Source organism: Leuciscus leuciscus (assembly GCF_965113295.1).
Source record: "Leuciscus leuciscus genome assembly, chromosome: 5".
NCBI classification, from domain to species: Eukaryota; Metazoa; Chordata; class Actinopteri; order Cypriniformes; family Leuciscidae; genus Leuciscus; species Leuciscus leuciscus.
The window spans coordinates 31,125,776-31,145,595 of record NC_138729.1 but is presented as its reverse complement, the minus strand read 5'-3'; the positions used below and the strand labels follow the sequence as shown (position 1 = coordinate 31,145,595).

The window sequence follows — 19,820 nt, the reverse complement described above, 5'->3', positions numbered from 1 at the left end:
GCTGCCCACGTGGGCGTTGAAGTCCCCCAGTAGAACGACGGAGTCCCCAGTCGGAGCACTTTCCAGCACCCCTCCCAGAGACTCCAAGAAGGCCGGGTACTCTGCACTGCCGTTTGGCCCGTAGGCATAAACGACAGTGAGAGACCTATCCCCGACCCGAAGGCGCAGCGAAGCGACCCTCTCGTTCACCGGGGTGAACTCCAACACATGGCGGCTGAGCTGGGGGGCTATAAGCAAACCCACACCAGCCCGCCGCCTCTCACCATGGGCAACTCCAGAGTGGTGAAGAGTCCATCCTCTCTCGAGGAGTGTGGTTCCAGAGCCCAAGCTGTGCGTAGAGGTGATCCCAACTATCTCTAGTCGGAATCTCTGAACCTCACGCACAATCTCAGGCTCCTTCCCCGCCAGAGAGGTGACGTTCCATGTCCCTAGAGCTAGATTCCGCGTCCAGGGATCGGGTTGTCTAGGCCCCCGCTTTCGACTGCCGCCCGATCCACTTTGCACCGGCCCCTTATGGTCCCTCCTGCAGGTGGTGGGTCCACGGGAGGGTGGGTCCACGGGAGGGTGGCCCCACGTCGCTCCTTCGGGCTGAGCCCGGCCGGACCCCATGGGGGGAGGCCCGACCACCAGGCGCTCGCATACGAGCCCCAACCCCGGGCCTGGCTCCAGGGTGGGGCCCCGGCTGCGCCATGCCGGGCGACGTCACGGTCCTCGATTTTGTTGGCATCATAAGAGTTTTTGAACCGCTCTTAGTCTGACCCGTCACCTAGGACCTGTTTGCCTTGGGAGACCCTACCAGGGGCATATAGCCCCAGACAACATAGCTCCTAGGGTCGTTCGGGTACTCAAACCCCTCCACCACGATAAGGTGGCAGTTCAAGGAAGGGAACATTAAACACTACCATTCAAAAGTTTGGAGTCAGTAAGAATTTTAATTTTATTTTTGGGGGAAATAAATAAAATAAATCAATACTTTTATTCATCAAGGATGAGTTAAACTGATCAAAAGTTACAGTAAAGACATTTATAATGTTAGAAAATATTCTATTTTAAATAAATGCTGTTCTTTTGAACTTTTTATTCATCAAAGAATTTTGAAAAAAAAATGTACACAACTGTTTTCAACATTGATAATAATAATGAATGTTTTTGAGCATCAAATCATCATATCAGAATGATTTCTGAAGGATCATGTGACACTGAAGACTGGAGTAATGATGCTGAAAATTCAGCTTTGATCACAGGAATAAATTACACTTTAAAATATATTAAAATAGAAAACAGTCATTTTAAATTGTCATAATATTTCACAATAATACTGTTTTGTTTTATTGTTTTTTATCAAATAAATGCAGCCTTGGTGAGCAGAAAAGACTTTTAAAAACATAAAAAATCTTACCGATCTAAAACTTTTGACCAGTAGTGTATATATATATATATATATATATATATATATATATATATATATATATATATATATATAATACTATTTTTGTCAAAAATAAAGTCATCAACTAAGATGTTAGCTGTTCCAATGTTGGCTATATTCAAACTAATGAATACATATGATAAAATGTAGGGCAATAATAATTTTTTTTTACAAAGAAAGAGTACACTTGAAATATTGTTGAAATTGTAATTATTGTTGTAATTGTAACCTTTTTAATAAAATAGTAATAAATAATAAAATCACCTTCCAACAAGACAATGACCCTAAGCACACAGCTAAAATAATGAAGGAGTGGCTTCACAACAACTCCGTGACTGTTCTTGAATGGCCCAGCCAGAGCCCTGACTTAAACCCAATTGAGCATCTCTGGAGAGACCCGAAAATGGCTGTCCACCAACGTTTACCATCCAACCTGACAGAACTGGAGAGGATCTGCAAGGAGGAATGGCAGAGGATACCCAAATCCAGGTGTGAAAAACTTGTTGCATCTTTCCCAAAAAGACTCATGGCTGTATTAGATCAAAAGGGTGCTTCTACTAAATACTGAGCAAAGGGTCTGTATACTTAGGACCATGTGATATTTCAGTTTTTCTTTTTTAATAAATGTGCAAACATGTCAACAATTCTGTGTTTTTCTGTCAATATGGGGTGCTGTGTGTACAATAATGAGAAAAAAAAAAGAACTTAAATGATTTTAGCAAATGGCTGCAATATAACAAAGAGTGAAACATTTAAGGGGGTCTGAATACTTTCCGTACCCACTGTATTTCCAAAAAAAAAAAAAAAAACATTGTCTTATATTCGGAACAATACAGTTGTTTTTCAAAAGAACTATAGCACAAGTACAGTTATCAAACAAAAGATTTCACAAAAGAAAGTTTAGTTAAATTAACAAATAGGCTAGATATACATTATTCATTATTTCTGACTATCATATACATACATTAGTAGATGAGGAACTATAATGTGATGAACTATACCTATGGTTACTTTGCTAAGGCACCTGTGTGATATTAAGGGAAACTGACTTCAGACATGCACTACAATTCACCTTAAGATTAGTTGGTTAAAAGTCATTGAACAATTGTCTCAGAAAAGTTATTCATGAAAAGCATTATTCTAGCATAATTAAAAGTTATTATAATAACCTTTTGAAAAAGGAAAAATCAAATGGCTAATCAAAAACATTCAAATTTATTGATGTCTCTAAAATTGGATTACCAACTGATTTCTACAGATGGCTTTCATCAGTCAACTACCAGCAATGTTTCAGTTAAAAGATATTCAGCACTGCTGCTTCTCTCTCTAGGAGCTGAAGTCTTACAAAGCTCCACTGCAAAGTACTTAAACAAGTGACAAAGAACCCTTGGTAGACAGCGAAGGAACACAAGGCATCTCTACTGTCATTCATAGGACATAGCACAATGAACATGAGGAGTGTTATGTTCTGCTAGCAGTCATTAAGAGATCAATGTGTCTGTCAATCTGTCAATGAGAAAGTCAATGCATCTGTCTCAAAGCAGATGTGTGCATTGCCAGGAACGTGTCAGCTGAAGGAAGTCAACTGGCAGCTGCTTAAACCCTGTGCATTTTATTGCATTTTATTTATTTCACTGACTACAACAGAAGCAGCCATGGACATGATCTACATTGGTCCCAAAAAGTGTTTGGACACTTAAGTTTAAGGTAGGGTAGGCAATTTGTTTTATAAACACTGTTTGAAACTCTATAACAATCAATATTAGAAGTGGTCTAATATTAGAAGTGGTCTAAATATTTAAAAATGTACATTTGTCTTCTGTGGAAGCTAAAAAATGTTTGTCCAATCATTGCATTCGGCCGAATGCAATGATACGATGTCCTACCTGCCTGTCAACATATGTATTTCCATACCTCCACACATCCTGCTCACGCAGACATCACACGTCATCAGCGCGTTCCTTAAGGCAATGCAGAGTTGTAGACAGACAGTCACCGAGTGCTGCAAACAAACATCAGCCACCTTTACAGTTCCTCCTGAACCAAAATAAACAAGCTTATGCTGCGTTCACGCCATGTCGTAACCGTAATTATGAGATGGCAACCCGTGACATTCTACCTGGAGCTGTTGACATCCTCAGACTCGGATATTATGCGTTTCTATGTCAACACTATCAATGCCGAAATGAATCTACAGCAGTCAGGTGGTACAAGTAAGAGTTCTGTAAGTTGTTTACGTTCATTATTATTGTAATGTTATCTGCTTTGCGACATGAGTCACCAAACAGCTTTCTGTACATTTTGGCCCTTTAGCCACTAATGTCAGTACTCAAGTGAGGAACCTTGGAATAATTTAAAATTTTGACAATCAAGTCAATGCCGTGGTTAAAAGTAGTTTATTTCAATTTTGGAGCATCGCTAGATTGAAGATAATTCAGTTTTTTAAGGACATGGAATCGGTCACTCATGCGTTTATTTAATCCAGATTGGATTATTGCAACTCATTATATTTGAGGTTGTCTAGAAACTTGCTCTCAAGGTTGCAGCTAGTGCAAAATGCAGCAGCCAGACTGTTGACAGGCACAAGGAAATGGTCTAGCATTTCTCCGGTGCTGGCCTCTTTGTACTGGCTTTCTGCTGATTTTGGAGTCCAATATAAAGTTTTAATTATGGTTTTTAAAGGTTTGCACAGTCTTTCTTTGGGGTACATGTCATGTCATGTTACAGCATCATTGTTCGGCTAGACCTCTAAGATCTTCCCAGAGTTTGCTCTTACATCTTTCCAAATCACGGTTGAAAACCAAAGGAGATCGTGCCTTCTCTATGGCAGCCGCACGTCTTTGGAATAGTCTTTCTCTTCATATCAGATCCTGTGACTCGTTAGAATGTTTTAAATCTATGCTGAAAACACACCTCTACGCTGTGGCATACAATTGCCCCTAGGTTTTGAGACACTGATCAGTGTTATTGAGTTGTTGTTGTGTGTTTATTGAGTAATTTTTAGACATGTAAAGCACTTTGGTCAACTTGTGTTGTTTTTAAATGTGCTCAACAAATAAATGTTGACTGATGTTGATTGATGAGGTAATTTAACGCAGTCTCTCGTGATGCTGAGTATACTGTTTGATTCATTGTACAGCCCTACTTTTGATTTATTCATTCAAAAATAGCCAAATTCCGTGACTGTTTTCCGCGATTCTATCCGTGTCACTTCGCAAACACAGACGGGGTGAATTTATGAATGAAAGTGTGAAAGTTCTGACACAAAATGAAGTTGTTACGTATCCTCACGCTTTTTTTAAGTGGGTATACGGCGTATACCTGCGTATCACGTAGACTACACCACTGGGTGGAGGCTTATGCTTTCAAAGCTAACTTGCTAATGCTAGCCTCTCCGCAATTGCCTACCTTACCTTTAAGCCTCATATTAATAACTATAGACATGTTCCATTAACTTCAAAATGAACAAATACTTTCGTGAAATTTCATAAAGAGTTTTCTTGATCCAAAAGTGTCATGCCCAAAACATAAAATGCATGGTGATCGGTCACGTACAGAGTCCCGCACATGACATATGGATGAAAAAACAGATATTGTGGCCACAATATTGCTTTGTTGTGCTAATTTGTGGTGATGTACCTAAATTAATAAACACATTTTGGGAAATCATTTTAAAATTGTGGCCACATTATCTATTATCCCCCACATGGCATGTACAGGGCTCTGCAGTCAAACAATAAATAAACAAATGAATAAAAAAGAGATGTGTGTGGCTAACAGGGTTCTGATACAGTTCCTGAATTTGAATTACATTTGAACTGAGGAGGCAAACATGATGCAGAATTGCAAATTTAATTTGAATGTGAGAAAGTAGAATTAAAATGACTTAATTTTCAACTATAAAGCAAAGTATGTCAAGATAAATATTGAATGTTGGCTTGACATTGCCATGCTTCAAAACTTTGCTAAAATGTAAAAAGCATTGTAGACAGATAGACAGAGATAGACAGATGCCAGCAAATGAGCCAGCACTATAAACAAAAGTGAATGATACCCCTGGCTTGTAATTAGATGATGACACCTGACTGTACATGTTCTCTGTAACTGTGTGGAGACCTCTACACACAAAAACATATGTGACCTTCTTGCGAAGTGATAAGCTAGCTTAAACCAGCTTTCCGGTTTTTCACACCATGTCACGATCAGACGATGAGTGTTTAGTCTGATGGCTGGCAGTGAGGCTGATTGCATCATGAGGGCAGGATCCCTTGTCTACAAGACACTCAAAACAGATGTCTGCTTTTAATCAGGATGACGATAGTCATCACACTAACGACTCGTGCAATGAAGACGAGAGAGAGAGAGAGAAGTAGAGATCTAGACGGATACAAAAGGAGAATAAATGAATGCAGCAAGGAAATGATAGCTGTAGAGATGCAGCTTAATGTTTCTCTGACAGCATCACATTCTCAGGGAAGTGTGAGAACGCAGCCGGCAGGGATGGGAACATATGCTCTTTCAGCACGCTTATGAAGATGGGTCTTAAAAGCCACTCTTTTGTTCTCGGCCCGCACACCCTTCTTTCCTTGTTCCTATTCTCTTCCTTTCTTTGAGTGTTCCCCGTTTTCACTAATGTTATCTGGCATCGATTCTTACCATTTATCTCTCTCCCATTGTTCTCCTCCACCATCCTTCTTTTCCTGCTCTGAACAGGGGAATTACTGGATTAGTATATGGAGTGATCAATTGGGAGAGACAGAATCATGTTTGATGTTTAATCTGAAGATTTAGAGACTGTCATTGGCCATCATTACTGCACATATCTCACAGCAAGATAGAGCACGTGTGTGTGTGTGTGTGTGTGTGTGTGTGTGTGTGTGTGTGTGTGTGTGTGTGTGTGTGTGTGTGTAAGGTAGTGTACTGGTGTAACTTGATTCAGTAACACTCTACCATAAGGTAGTATGTAAACATTAATTAATGTAATAATTTTAATAATATGATCTTAGTTAACTTCTTTAAATACAAACAAATACATTTTAACAGTGAATATGTTACCCTTAACCGACTGAAGGTTATATTTATAAATTATAATTAAAATAGATTAATACATGCTGCAAATTAATAAAAAAAATATTATTATTATTAATTAATTAATAATAATAATAATAATATTATTATTATTATTAATTATTATAACATTTCCCTCCTGCTATGATTTATTTTCCATGTCTATATTGTCTCAATTTCTACATGTGTAGAACTCTAACCCTAATCTCTAATCATTTCTAATCATTTCATCTCAAAACATAATCTCATAACATAATATGTGTTATGAAAATAGAGGCTTACTCGATCCAATCACAGCTACAACCCTGTGGAACTGCCTTCGCCCTGTGCAATTGTTTAAAAACACGCATTTGGAAATATACAACCGGGCTATGAAATATGAATGAGTAATAAGAAACAGCCAGACATTGAAAACCATTTTTTCCAGAAAGGGAAGAAAAACAAGTTGCATTCCAAGTGCTGCCCCCTCCCCCCAATAGTTTCAATCTAAAACTTTTACATTTCAGGTCTTAGTGCTTTTTTAATATTTCAGAGAGGAGTTGTGGGTACTTTTGATAAAAGCACCATTTGATAATGCCGGATCACGTAGCACTCTAATAGATCTGCTCCCATAAATGATTTATATAGTGCTCATTTTTAGTCCTCTCCTTTTAGCAGATAAAAAAATAATAGTGGAATACATTATCTCGGGGCAAAGCACGGGTTACAAACGGAATACAGAATATCGCCACCACAGGTGATAATGCACGTGAGCGTGTGTGTTTTTTGTGCATGCAAGATGTGTGCTTACATGTGTGTGCGAGAGAAAAAGTAACAGAGGGTGAAAGAAAGAGACATACAGAATGAGCCTGCAATGCATGACCAAGTCAAAAGAGAAGATGTGAAACATCTTTCTTGACTGACACCTAAATACTTTCATCTGTCAAAGCCTTAGGTGTGTGTATGCCTGTAATGCTATGCTTGGTTTTACCTGAAGAAATATCAGTGTAGGAGAAAAGGTTTTTTTTTATAATTTTTTTTTACACCTGTGTGCCTCCCTACATCACCTCTCTGTTTCTCTCTTCCTATTTAGCATTAATGCTGAGGGGGAAAAAAAGTGTCATTCCTATTTATAGGAGCTCCCAGTGTCTGGCAGAAAGAAGTGTTCTCTCTTTCCTCTGTCATGCTCTCTGCCGAAATGAAAACAAGAAGCAACAAAAGGACAAGGGCAGGAAATACGTAGTAAAGAACGAGAGAATTGAAAGGTCTCATTTTGATATTAAAGCAAAGCTGTAGGTCATAGCACAGGCTCAAAGTAGCTCAGTCTACAGCACCATTTCCATTTGTTGTAGCAGTGGCACACTTTACTGTAAACTTACGTCATCGGGACAGTGCACGACTTTGTGAACACATGCAATTAATTATTAGACGTCAAAATAAAATGGATTTGAGTGGGTGGAATTCATCCTAAACTGTGTAGTGACTGGACATGCAGTCTGTAATGGGAAGGTGGTGAGTGTTTTGGAGGGCTGTTTAAGCTCAAAGCGGTAATAAATTATGACCCATTTTTGTACTGAAAATCACAAATGATAGTGCTGGAACAAGAGCGGCAAATCAAGCCAGCAGTTATGGCTTATATCTAAAGCCAGGAACTAAAATAAATAAAGGTCAGTATGAGTTGATAGAACAAAATAGCCAGTTTCACATATAGCAGATCATAGATAAATTGATTTATTTTCAATTTCTAAAGGTTTCTAATTAGAGTGCATTAAGAGAACATATCAATTGTCACAATATTGCATAGGCATTTATGTTGTTGACAGTTTGAAGAATTTAATGTCATTTGTGCTGACTTCACCACTATTTTGAAGACATCTTCCATAAACCAAATGCTTTGTCTTCTCTTGAGCATTTTATTTAATGAATTGACTTTATAAATTCAATCAAATGTTGACATATACACGTCCAAAAGTCTGATACCATGAGTGAAAATACTGTTATTCTGCATCAACTACATACACTACTACCATTCAAAAGTTTGGGGTCAGTAAGATTTTTTAATGATTTTAAAATAAGTATTTAATGCTCACCAAGGCTGCATTTATATATAAAAAAAAATAAAAATAAAAAATATATGATGGCAAAGCTGAATTTTGAATAATGTATAGCTCAAGAATCATTTCTTATTACTGCAAATATTTTTTGTGGTTCTTTGATAAAAGTTCAAAAGGACAGAATTTGTAGCAATACATTTTATGTGAACTTGCTGAATGTACAATTTAATGTGTACTTGCTGAATAATAAAAAAAATAAAAAAAATCTCAAATCTTACTGAACACAAATTTTATATATCTAAGTCTCTCCGTTCTCTCTCTGTTGTTCTTCGCCTCTTTGGCTCATTTCATTTTTACATATCATTAGTCTTCCTTCAATATACACACACACAATGTTATTGATCCCTAAGGGAAAGTTCAGGAAAGAACAGCCTCCGTTGTGCGCAGGATTCAATCCTACGCAGGGAGACCCAGCGGATACACAATCTCAAAACCCAGAGTAATCAGAATAACTGGCCACCATCATCATCACAATCATATTCTCATCATCATTTCAATCTCACTAAGTGCTTTCACAATACGTTTTTTTAAGCGGTCAAATATGACAGTGACTTTGAGCATCATTCTGTTAAGAGCCTCAATAAAGTTAGCAGTATATCTACTACACGCTATTAATGAACCAGACGGAGGATTAATGCCCCAGTACATGGTTGTTTAGAGAGATTAGATGCATATGATATCAAAAGTATTTGACTTTTCTTTCTTTTCTTTCTTTGCTTTTAGCCTACTTCAATCTGGGTTTTAAAATTTGATTTAAAATTGAGAGAAAAGAACAGCAGGCAGCTTGAAATGTGATGGATTAAATAAATAATGATCTTCTTCTTCTTCTTCTTTTTTTTTTTTTTTTTGGTTTCTGAAATCTACATCTACAGCTAAAAAATTAAATCCTGTCATTGTTTATTCACCGTCATGTCATTTCAAACCTGGAAGACTTTTTTTCTGTTGCAGTCCTTTAAATGGAAAGTTCAATCAAATATAAAAAAAAATATTTAAATACCTTGAAGATATTTAGAAAAACACTGGGGTCCAAAAAGACTCCATTGAAAGTCATACAGGCTTGCAGCTAATTGAAGGTGAGTAAATGATGACATCATTTTCATTTTTGGGCGAACTATCTCTTTAAGTTTGTGTTGGAATAAGAGTGCAATTATATATAATAGGGGTGTAACTGTACATTTATTCGTCCCGAACCGTCACGGTACCAACGTCAGACGACAAATACAGTCAGTCACAGGTGATTACTCCAATCCAGAAGGGGGCATGCGTGGTAATGCAATACTGGTAACAGCCACAAAAGGAAAAATCTATGTCATAGATATTATATAGAGACTACATGCCCTATTGGCCGCTGGGCACTGAGAAATGCGGCCGCCATCTTAAACCGGTCGTATTCCTAGTTTCGTTGCGTGGCAGCAGTTAAGATGCTAGAGCACTGTGGAGTATTTTCCTGTTCTAATCGGCGGACCATCGCAAATAGAGCCCGGGGGATTACTTTTAACATTACCGTACTATTGGTTGTATTTTGTGAATAGAAAATTACCAGATAATTGAGAAGGAGCAAGGATCTTTGATATTACTGTACTGAAATCGTAGCCAGCTAACGTTAGCTAGGCAATGTTTACTGCACCAGCCGGTGTTCACCTGACATGGAGAGGTGGGGTAAAGTAATAATTACAAGAGCTTCTCGGTTATTTTAGTCCCGTCCGAATGTGCATCTCAGTAATCATTACGTTTACGGACAATGTCAGTAAAGATTACGGCGACTTTTACCTTCTGTAAAAAGGTCCAGGAAAATCAAGTAATTTCGTGTTTAAAAGTAGTTTCCTGTGGTTTTTCAAGTATTTAGACGCTTGAAAAGGCATTCAGTTGCGTTCTAGACACTAGGAGAAGTCTCCCCCAAGTGTTTTCTCCCTCCCTCAACTCAAGTGTTTTCCACATACCATTCAGATCAGAAAGAAGTTCGAAAGCACTTGTAAGAGGCACGAAACTTACTTTTAGCGCAATCCAATCTGAAGTTAATTCATACATTTTTCGACCGGACATAACTGTTTTATATATATATATATATATATATATATATATATATATATATATATATATATATAGGTTATTTGTGTTTGCGCACGTGATATCAGGAAGCAATGTAAATGTAAAACACACACGTTTCTTCAACTTATTAAAATATCTTACTTTATTGCAACTTTATCAACTTTTCTGCTTCTTTATCATATTTATAGTGTGTGATTTATAAAATACCTTATATCCTACATCACATATTTTGATTTTGGACGTCTGGTCACTTTATATCTTATGTCAGAATATTATATTACTGTTAAGCCTACTATGAATATTAAAATACGCCGAACCATGTGTCCTGTATAATAGCTACATGAATGACCTTTGCAGCAAAAAAACTGAAAATCAGTTCGGTATTCAGTGAGTTATGATTAATTAAATGCGCTGACAGCTCCTTGCACCTGCCATTCAGATTACACTGAGTGGAGCGGGTGAGATGGCGGCCCCACGGCTCGCCCGCGCCAGTAGGCAGTAGCGGTCGATAGGGCGTCTATCTATATGATGTCTATGATCTATGTACCAAGTGTTCACGCAAGAGCTTGCCTGTAGCCTGTAACCGCTGAGTTTCGATTAATATTTGTGACATGCTCCACTAACTTCATGAAAAGGAAACCAGGATGGCAGAAAGCAGCATCCTGTTTGTTTTCTTTAATTTACAAAAGCACAAAGTTTAGTTTTTATTGTGAGTGCACACAAAAGAAATGTACCCTTTACAGTTTTGAATGTAATGTCAAAATTATGTCAAAATGCCTGTCTTGGCGAGTATTCAGTTAACCACAGTCAGTTTTGGATCGTAAATAGTTGAGAAAGATAACATGTTGTGTAACAGTATATTGGATCCATGCATAAACTCTTAAAGTTACAGCAGTCTTGTATTCCTGTCATGTTAATCAGGGAACAAAAGACAAAGAAAATCACTCTCTGCTCCTGACTGAATAAATTGTAAGCATTAATCTGTATTTAATTTTTACACTGAAAACTATCCAGTGTTATTTTACAATTGATTTCTATAGTATTTCTTACCTGAATACTAGCCTATTGTTAGACCCACCTGAAACACATAGAGCCATGTTTATTTAATTTTGCAATTTGTTGTTTGCAATTTGGGTATTTGTTCTTATTTCGATTACTGATATTTTGAAGAAAAGTAGATTTTTGTTTGTATATGCTGTCAATTATAGTTCTTAGAAAGAAAATCGGAATCAGCAAAAAAATGGTATTGGCAGGTCACACTTACAAAAAAAATGGAAATCCAAAATGGCCAAGAAAATTGCAATCAGTGCATCTCTACAAACAAAATTCCAATCAGTTGTCAGTCCACATGACATTCCACACATCTCTCTTTTGTGGTGGCTGTTGTTCCCCATGTGTGTAAATCCACATATAAAGTGAATAATAAGTTGTTTCCAGAACCACACCTCTCTTTTTTCCCCATTTCATTCACATTAAGATTTCAATAAAAGCCTCACTTTGGTGTGATACCACCAATAATACAATTTAATTACTCTTCAGGCGGTGCATATTAAAACAAACTCAAAAGAACAAATATGCAAATGTGTTAATGTGACTCACCGTCCATCCACCTCCATCCGTGCTCATATCACAGTAGACCTGAAAGCCGGCAGGGTAATGAGTGGGAAAAACTGAGTAGATGCCATCTTCCCTCTGACCGCTAGCATATATATCACTACAGTCCCGTGGACGAGAGCCTTGAAAAAGACAGACAGAGAGAGAGAGAGAGAGCATCAAACACAAAAAAACACAAAGACTAGATCCCTGGATGGTTACAGGATAGCAAATAGCTGAAATAGGCCAAGACTAATTTAATGACCAAAGGGATTTTACTATAGGTTAGCCAACATGATTTTGTGCCCATCTTTCCAAGGCAGCTGGTGCTTCTCAATTTACTGGTCTCTGTTCCCAAAAGAGCGATCCTTTTCCCTGATTATAGAAAACACACTCCCCTTCACTGGCACACACTTCAAGTGTCTGCTCCATACCAGGTTCATTACAAGCCACACCTGTGGCTCCAGCAGACACATCAGGACCTTAAAAGTAAAGTGGTAAAATGCTTTTAGACACATTAGGCCTCCCGAGAGCACAATTTAAGCACAGCCACTTTCCTTCAGCTTCCAGCAACTCGTCTAATGAGAATTCAGATCAACGGGGCACAGAAATAAGACAATACACTGTAAAATATTTCCAGGATTTCACAAGATATAACTGTAATATTTCACAGGTAATTACATTATTACCACTTCACAGGCTTTAACTGTGATATTTCACAATATAATACCGTATTTAGACTTTTACTGTGAAAATAATGCAGAAACTACTGTGAATTCCGTCATTTTCGCACTGCCTGCAACTGCTGCGTCATCTGAGCTCCCTGATCTCCTCCGTGGTCTCATTCGACGGATTCAGCGGTAAGTTTTTAAATTTCAAACTTTGTCAATTTGATGACTGTTTTTAATATGAAATTGCATTGTATTTAAAAGTATGAACCAAATTAGCGTTAGTTGTAGGTTCTGTTTCATGTTTTTGTAACTTAGCAGACTCGCGTCGCTGCTAGGTTTGAGCGCGCAAATTTGAATGATCAGACGTTGGTTGTGTTAATAAGTGTAACGTTAAGTTAGTATGTGTACCGTATTAAGTTATTAAATGTGAGGCTTCACTTTAGCTATACCGTCAAAATTGAACTTTAGCTTTGCTTAATGCTTTTCTTAGTATACGTTCGTTACTCTAACAGCGTTCTCTCTTTTCCCACAGCATTTTTCTACCACCGGGAAATAAAGTTATAAGGTAAGCTGTGGCCTTAATGTGTGTATTATGACAGTTATGATCAACTAGATAAATTATAGTGTTGTGGATTTGTGCAAAGGTGGAATAAATTAATCTCAAATTAGTAACGTTAGCTAGCTGGGCCTCATCCATATTTTGTACGTGTAAACAGTACGTGTAAATGATGGAAATTGTTGTGTGCAATGCTTTGCCTGGGTAAATCACACACATCTAACTTACTTTGTTGCAGGACTATTCTTGACTGTGTGTTTGTGATGTAACTGTTTTTCAGTTGCTGTTATTTAAATGGTTGCTGTTTAATTGAATCCAAGTAATGTCACCTTGTTAAAACTGAGCTAACTTTAGTTTTGCTCAGTACTGCAACAGCAGTGACCCACTGAAGGTGATGACTGGGAACTGAAACCTTTTTAATCCCACTTGAATTAAACTAACATCTTTCTTCTCTGTCTTTTTGTTTATAGGTGCTTCTTGGGCATCAACCCAGAGACAGGTACAAAATCAAAGAGGCAGAGAGGACACATAAACCAGCAAGTCTGTACACTGATCAGGAAGCTCGTTGACTTTGAATGGATGTCAGTCTAATGTAAGTTGTGTTCCAACTTCAGAACAGACTAACGAAACACTGTCTCTGTTTTAAGCTATAATTAGTTATGCAGTACGATGTTTACTTAAGCTATTAAAGGGTTAGTTCACTCAAAAATGTAAAGTCTATCATTAATTACACTCCCTCATGATGTTCCAAACACATAAGAATTTTGTTCAACACAAATTAAGATAATTTTAAGAAGTCCGAGAGCTTTCTGATCCCGCTTATAGACTGCAATGTTATAACCGCTTTCAAGCCCCAGAAAGGTAGTAAAAACATTGTTAAAATAGTCCACGTGACTACAGTGGTTCAACCTTATTGCTATGATGCGACGAGAATACTTTTTGTGCGTTCCGCACTATTAAGTATTTTTGCATCGCTTCATAACATTAAGGTTGAACCACTGTAGTCACATGGACTATTTTAACAATCCTCACTACCTTTCCGGGCCTTGAAAGTGGTAATAAAATTGCTGTCCATGGAGGAGTCAGAAAATATCTTAATTTGTGTTCCAAAGATGAACGAAGGGCTAACGTGTTTGGAACGAGGGTGGGTTTTTGGGTAAACTATCCCTTTAATCTGTTCTACGAGTTCAGACAGGCTGCAAAATGTCTAAAATTCATTGTTCTTACGTTTATTTGAATTAAACATGCCTTTTCAATGTTATAGGTTATTGATGATAGGTTAGAATAAAAACGTCAAATTTACAGACGTACTTTACAATAGTTTTAAGTGTAAATTTACATCACATTACTGGCTTATTGAGTTGCATTACTATGTACGCATGTCATGTAATTTTTGCTTAACCTCAATCATGTTACTTTCAGTCCTGTTACTCATATGAAAAATAACAGGACTGAGCAAAAGTAACAGGAGAGAGTCCTCTGGTTTGTTGATTTAATATTAATTGATATAGTACTATTCGCATGATTTATCTGATTTATCATGAGTTTTACAATTGTAATTTCTTAAATTGTACACATTTTAGGATTAGTTTTACAATGCGAGTACCATACTTGCAGGTAGCCAGTCCACCACAGAGTAACTTAAACTTTTTGTCTTTCTTATCTTTTGTAGATAGTGGACAGAACCCATAGTATGCAGGTGCCAGCTGCAAGGGAAGGAGCGAGACACCTGCAACCCTCTCTTTTCCCACCTTTTTGTCTTTTCTTCCCTCTCTCTTCTCTCTCTCCTTCTTTCTCTTTTCAGCTCCTACGTTGTGAAGTACCATCATCACATAGTAAACACATGCACAGTGCACACACATAGACACACATTCCTGTTACCCAGTGTTCATTCCTGTTACCCAGTGTTTATTCCTGTTATTAAATTGTATTTTTCAAGTACCATTATCACATAGTAAACACATTCACACATATATTGACAGACATTCATGTTACCCAGTGTTCATTCATGTTACACAGTGTTTATTCCTGTTATTAAAATGTATTTTTCTTCTAAAAAATAAAAGGTAAACCATTGTTTTTATCAGTTTTGTTTGGTCCATCATTTATGCTAAATCACAGTATAGACGTTAAATACAGTAATTCTACAGCAGCTTACTGTTAAATTACAGTAATACGATAGACTAACTGTAATTGCACAGTAAAATACAGTAATTATACAGCAGCTTATTGCTAAATCACAGTAATATGACGGCATAGTTATTGTGAATTCACAGTAAACAGCTGTCATTTCACAATTATTTACTGTAAAAATTATACGGTAACTTACTGTGAAAGTCATGCAACTGGTAACCTGCAATTTATTGTAAATTTACAGTGAAATAATTAACAGTGTAGTTATGTGCGCTTTTTAAACACAGTTTTCCGTGAAATTGTCTGATGTTCTTTGGATTGAGAATCAATGAGTCAACAGTGGGAGGAGGCGCTCTGTTCGGGGACCAAAGTGCTTGTGATTCTGAGCTGGTGTAGTCAGAGAACATGATTTGAATCTAAATATTTGTTCATGGGACCACATAACTTTTAAACTAAATCACCTGAGCAAAAATGCCATGTGACAAATCACTTTGGAGCCAAAGGAAATAGTAAGAGCAGAATGATACTATGCTATTCTGGACTCTACTAATTCCCTTCACTAATGACATACTAAACTCTAAAAAGTCAATTTCATGCTTTTAAGGGCCTCCAGAAAAGAATCTGTCATTATATAATGAGGTATTAGCAATACATATGTAGCAATCAAACAAAATTATTTTTAATGGTTTTCAAAAGAGAATGATGTCAACCAGCCAAATCTCGACTCCCTGCAGGGTGAATAGGGATGGATGGACTCTTGGATACATGTGAATGAACAATGAAACATACACTACTGTTCAAAAGTTTGGGGTCATCACATTTTTATTAAAAGTGACAGTAAAGCTAGAAATGTTTTCTTCAAGTAAATGCTGTTCTTTGAACTTTCTGTTTATCAAATAACTTTGAACAAAATGTATAACGGTTTCCATCAAAATGTTTAGCAGCACAACTGTTTTCAACATTAAAGGGATACTTCACCTCTGGAAAGATGAATGTGTATTTAAAATGGGTAATTTATGTAGAAGCTGAATTTGGAGCTTTCTAGACGTTGAAAAGCCAGAAAATGTATTTTTGGCTTATGTGGATGAAAGACAACAACTCCCAGAATGCACTTGCTTCGCTGCCCTATGAGACCACTCCCAAGCCACGCCTCCCGGTAAGAGAGCTCAGCAGTTAAACAAGAAGGATTAGCTACTAGTGAGTCTCCCCGGGATTTCGAGATCGCCCAAAATGTCCGGGATTCGGCTTTTGCGTTCGACAGTCGCCATTCATTATGTTTACTGTGGCGAGCAGGACGAGGCTCAGGGGCGCGGGAGAACAGCGCGAGGCTGGTGGCGTGATTACCGATGAGCAGGACGCGCTGCAGTCAAAGACGCACTGATCTCGTATCTCTCACGGAGGAGCGGGAATTTTCTTAGCAACGTTTATAACGCACATCAACCGATCACTTGTTTAGCGTTCATGTAAACACTACATTCAGATTCACCAATCGGAATGAATTCAGTTAGATTGAAACAAAGGTGTGCATGTAAACAATGAATGGCGACTGCAGAAAGCAAAAGTTGAATCCCGGACATTTTGGATGATCTCGACGGCCGGACGTGTCCGGGAAAAAGAGGATGAGAACCCCTATACTCAGCTTTCTCCTACTACTCAGCTTTCTCCACAGAACAAGAGCCTGCTAGCTTAGCTTCCAAAGAAAGACGACTGTCACTGTGTACATTCTGTGAGTGAGATCCCCCTATGGGCGGGTTGAACACATGCGGGACAGCTCCTCCTACTGGCTGTAGTCTTTAGCCTCTGGCCAAAAAATCCTCCGATGACGCAAAATGAAGATTTTTGCGTCATCTGAGGATTTTTTCCAGACAAAAAATACATAAATCCTTCATCTCAGGGGGATATGAGGGAGGAAAGCACAGTAATTCGAAAATACTACAGGTTTTCTACTAATACAAAGCTTAATGCTAAATCCTGAAGTATCCCTTTAATAAAAATAATTATAAGTAATGTTTCTTGAGCAGCAAACGTAGGTGCAACGTTACTTATAGTCAACAGAATGTGTTAAAGGGTCCTCCAAAATAAAGTGAAAATGTATTAATATTTCACAATATTACTGTTTTTACTGTATTTTTGATCAAATAAATGCAGCCTTGGTGTTTGGTAGTGTAAAGTGGAGCAAATAGACAATGGACACTTAGGTAAAACCCCAAACATGTTAAACAAAGAAGATGGGCAGGCAAACTAGATCCCCTACCATTAGCACAGCCTTTAAGGCGAACTCCTCTGACTGGTGCCCTCTGCAGGTCAGCCTTCACCCTGGCCTTCAGACCTCCTGTTTCCTTCTGCATGGCATTCAGAGCATCGCTCACAGAGTTGACAACCTTCACCATGTTAATCTGGCTCTCGGACAGCAGCTGCAACACAAACAAAAACTATTACACAGAAAGCATGAACTGACAAGGAAACTGTCCAGAATAAACTGCAAGGAACAGACACGAGCAGAGAATCAGATTGATACGGTTGATCAGCAGCTTACTATTATATGCTTGAATATTTAAAAGGAAATAAAAATCTGTCATAATTTACTCTCCCTCATTCAAACCTTTATGATTTTTCCTTCTACAAAACGCAAAAGAAGACATTATGGACAAATACTTTTCACTGGACCCTACTTTTCTTTTTGTGATCCACGGAAGAAAGAAAGTCACACAGCTCTGTAATGACAGTGCTCACATCACAGCACAATTCGGACCCCATGATATTTAGTGTTTAGTATCTCAAAATAAGTTGACGTAAGATTCCATTTCCCAAAAATATATCAGCCATTGTGGATAACATGCAGTCTCTTGAGATTCATTTTGGTGCCTTGGACAGCAAAATGTTCAATTATAGCTCTGCAGCACAACAGAAAACAATTATTGTGCCAAGTCTAGATCTGTTTGATGGCTTTAACTTATAAGAGAACACTATAGGTTTATTTTCTGGACATACAGAAAGCTTTGAACCATTGAAGCGAACAGCTTATTGTCCAGTGAAATTGAAAATCCCTTGTAGCCCGCATGACAAGGCAAAATCTGTCTGGGAGACAGGTTCCATAAGGCCAACTGTCATTTTAGCTCAAACACTTGACATGCAATAGAGCTGTAAAGGTCTTTGTGCCAGATTTACAGTGTGATTTTCTGCTTGAGGCAGTAAGTTGAACCTGCTATATCTTGTCTACCTATAAATAAGACCATTGTGTGCCTTTTCCCCATAAACTTATGAGATCTGACCCATTTTAGATGGAAAAACCTGTGTTCCTGTGAGCATGAGTGTGTGGTTGTGTCATTGTTTGTGAGGCACATTCAACATAATAAATGAGTGTCCTGTACTTGTCTGCAGCTCAACAATGTGTCCTATACAGTGTTCTTTAAAGGACACCTACACATTGAGCAGGACAGACATGGTCTATACCTGCTATAACTGATGAGCTATGAATATAAATTAGGACTTTACTAATCCCACAAGTTTTATCCTCTCTATACATGGATTTTAGGCAAAGTTTTGAAAGAATGAGAACAGTATAGTCAAAAGTATGGACTCAACATGTTTTTTGAATCATCAGACACATCCTATAAGGTATGTTAAAATTATTGTGAATATATGAGAGACTTATGTGGATTAAAAAAAAAGAAAAATCCTGTAGTAAAGACATATGTGTGTGTATATATATATATATATATATATATATATATATATATATATATATATATATATATATATATATATATATATATTTCAAAACAAAATATAAAATTCAGTCACAAACCTACATTTTGAGTAAACCATGGAGCATCAAAGAAATTAAATTTTATTATAATTTTTTTTTTTTAAATACCATGGTGATTAAAAAATAAGTGGAAACTATTACCAACCAATACGCTAGTATGCAAAATCTTGGTTAAGATTTTTTTATGTTTTTGAAATAAGTCTCACCAAGATAATAAATAATAAACAATGCTCACCATGCTGCATTTATTTTATCAAAAATACAGCAAAATAGAGTATTTTTATATATTTTGAAATGTAATTTATACCTGTGATGACAACTGAATTTTTAACATCATTACTCCAGTCTTCAGTGTCACATGATTCTTCAGAAATCATTGCAATATGATTATTTACTGCTCAATAAACATGTCTTATTATTATCAATTATGACAACAGTTGTGCTGCTTATATTTTTGTCA

At 37.3% G+C, this 19,820-nt stretch overlaps 1 protein-coding gene and 1 long non-coding RNA gene across 3 annotated transcripts in view; one reads left to right on the top strand and one right to left on the bottom strand.

Moving 5' to 3' along the window:
* Window positions 1-19,820, bottom strand: part of fibcd1b (fibrinogen C domain containing 1b) — a 110,928-nt gene that overhangs the window by 41,385 nt on the left and 49,723 nt on the right. For both annotated transcript variants that reach the window (XM_082169052.1, XM_082169053.1), the window contains 2 exons: window positions 17,846-18,005; window positions 12,238-12,374 (listed from right to left, as the gene is read on the bottom strand). In XM_082169052.1, the coding sequence (XP_082025178.1) occupies window positions 12,238-12,374; window positions 17,846-18,005 (297 nt within the window). The remainder of the gene's footprint in view (window positions 1-12,237; window positions 12,375-17,845; window positions 18,006-19,820) is intronic.
* LOC309498354 lies at window positions 13,031-15,541 on the top strand. Its single transcript, XR_014205918.1, has 4 exons — window positions 13,031-13,091; window positions 13,435-13,467; window positions 13,929-14,050; window positions 15,131-15,541. It is a non-coding gene; the product is annotated as an uncharacterized lncRNA (long non-coding RNA).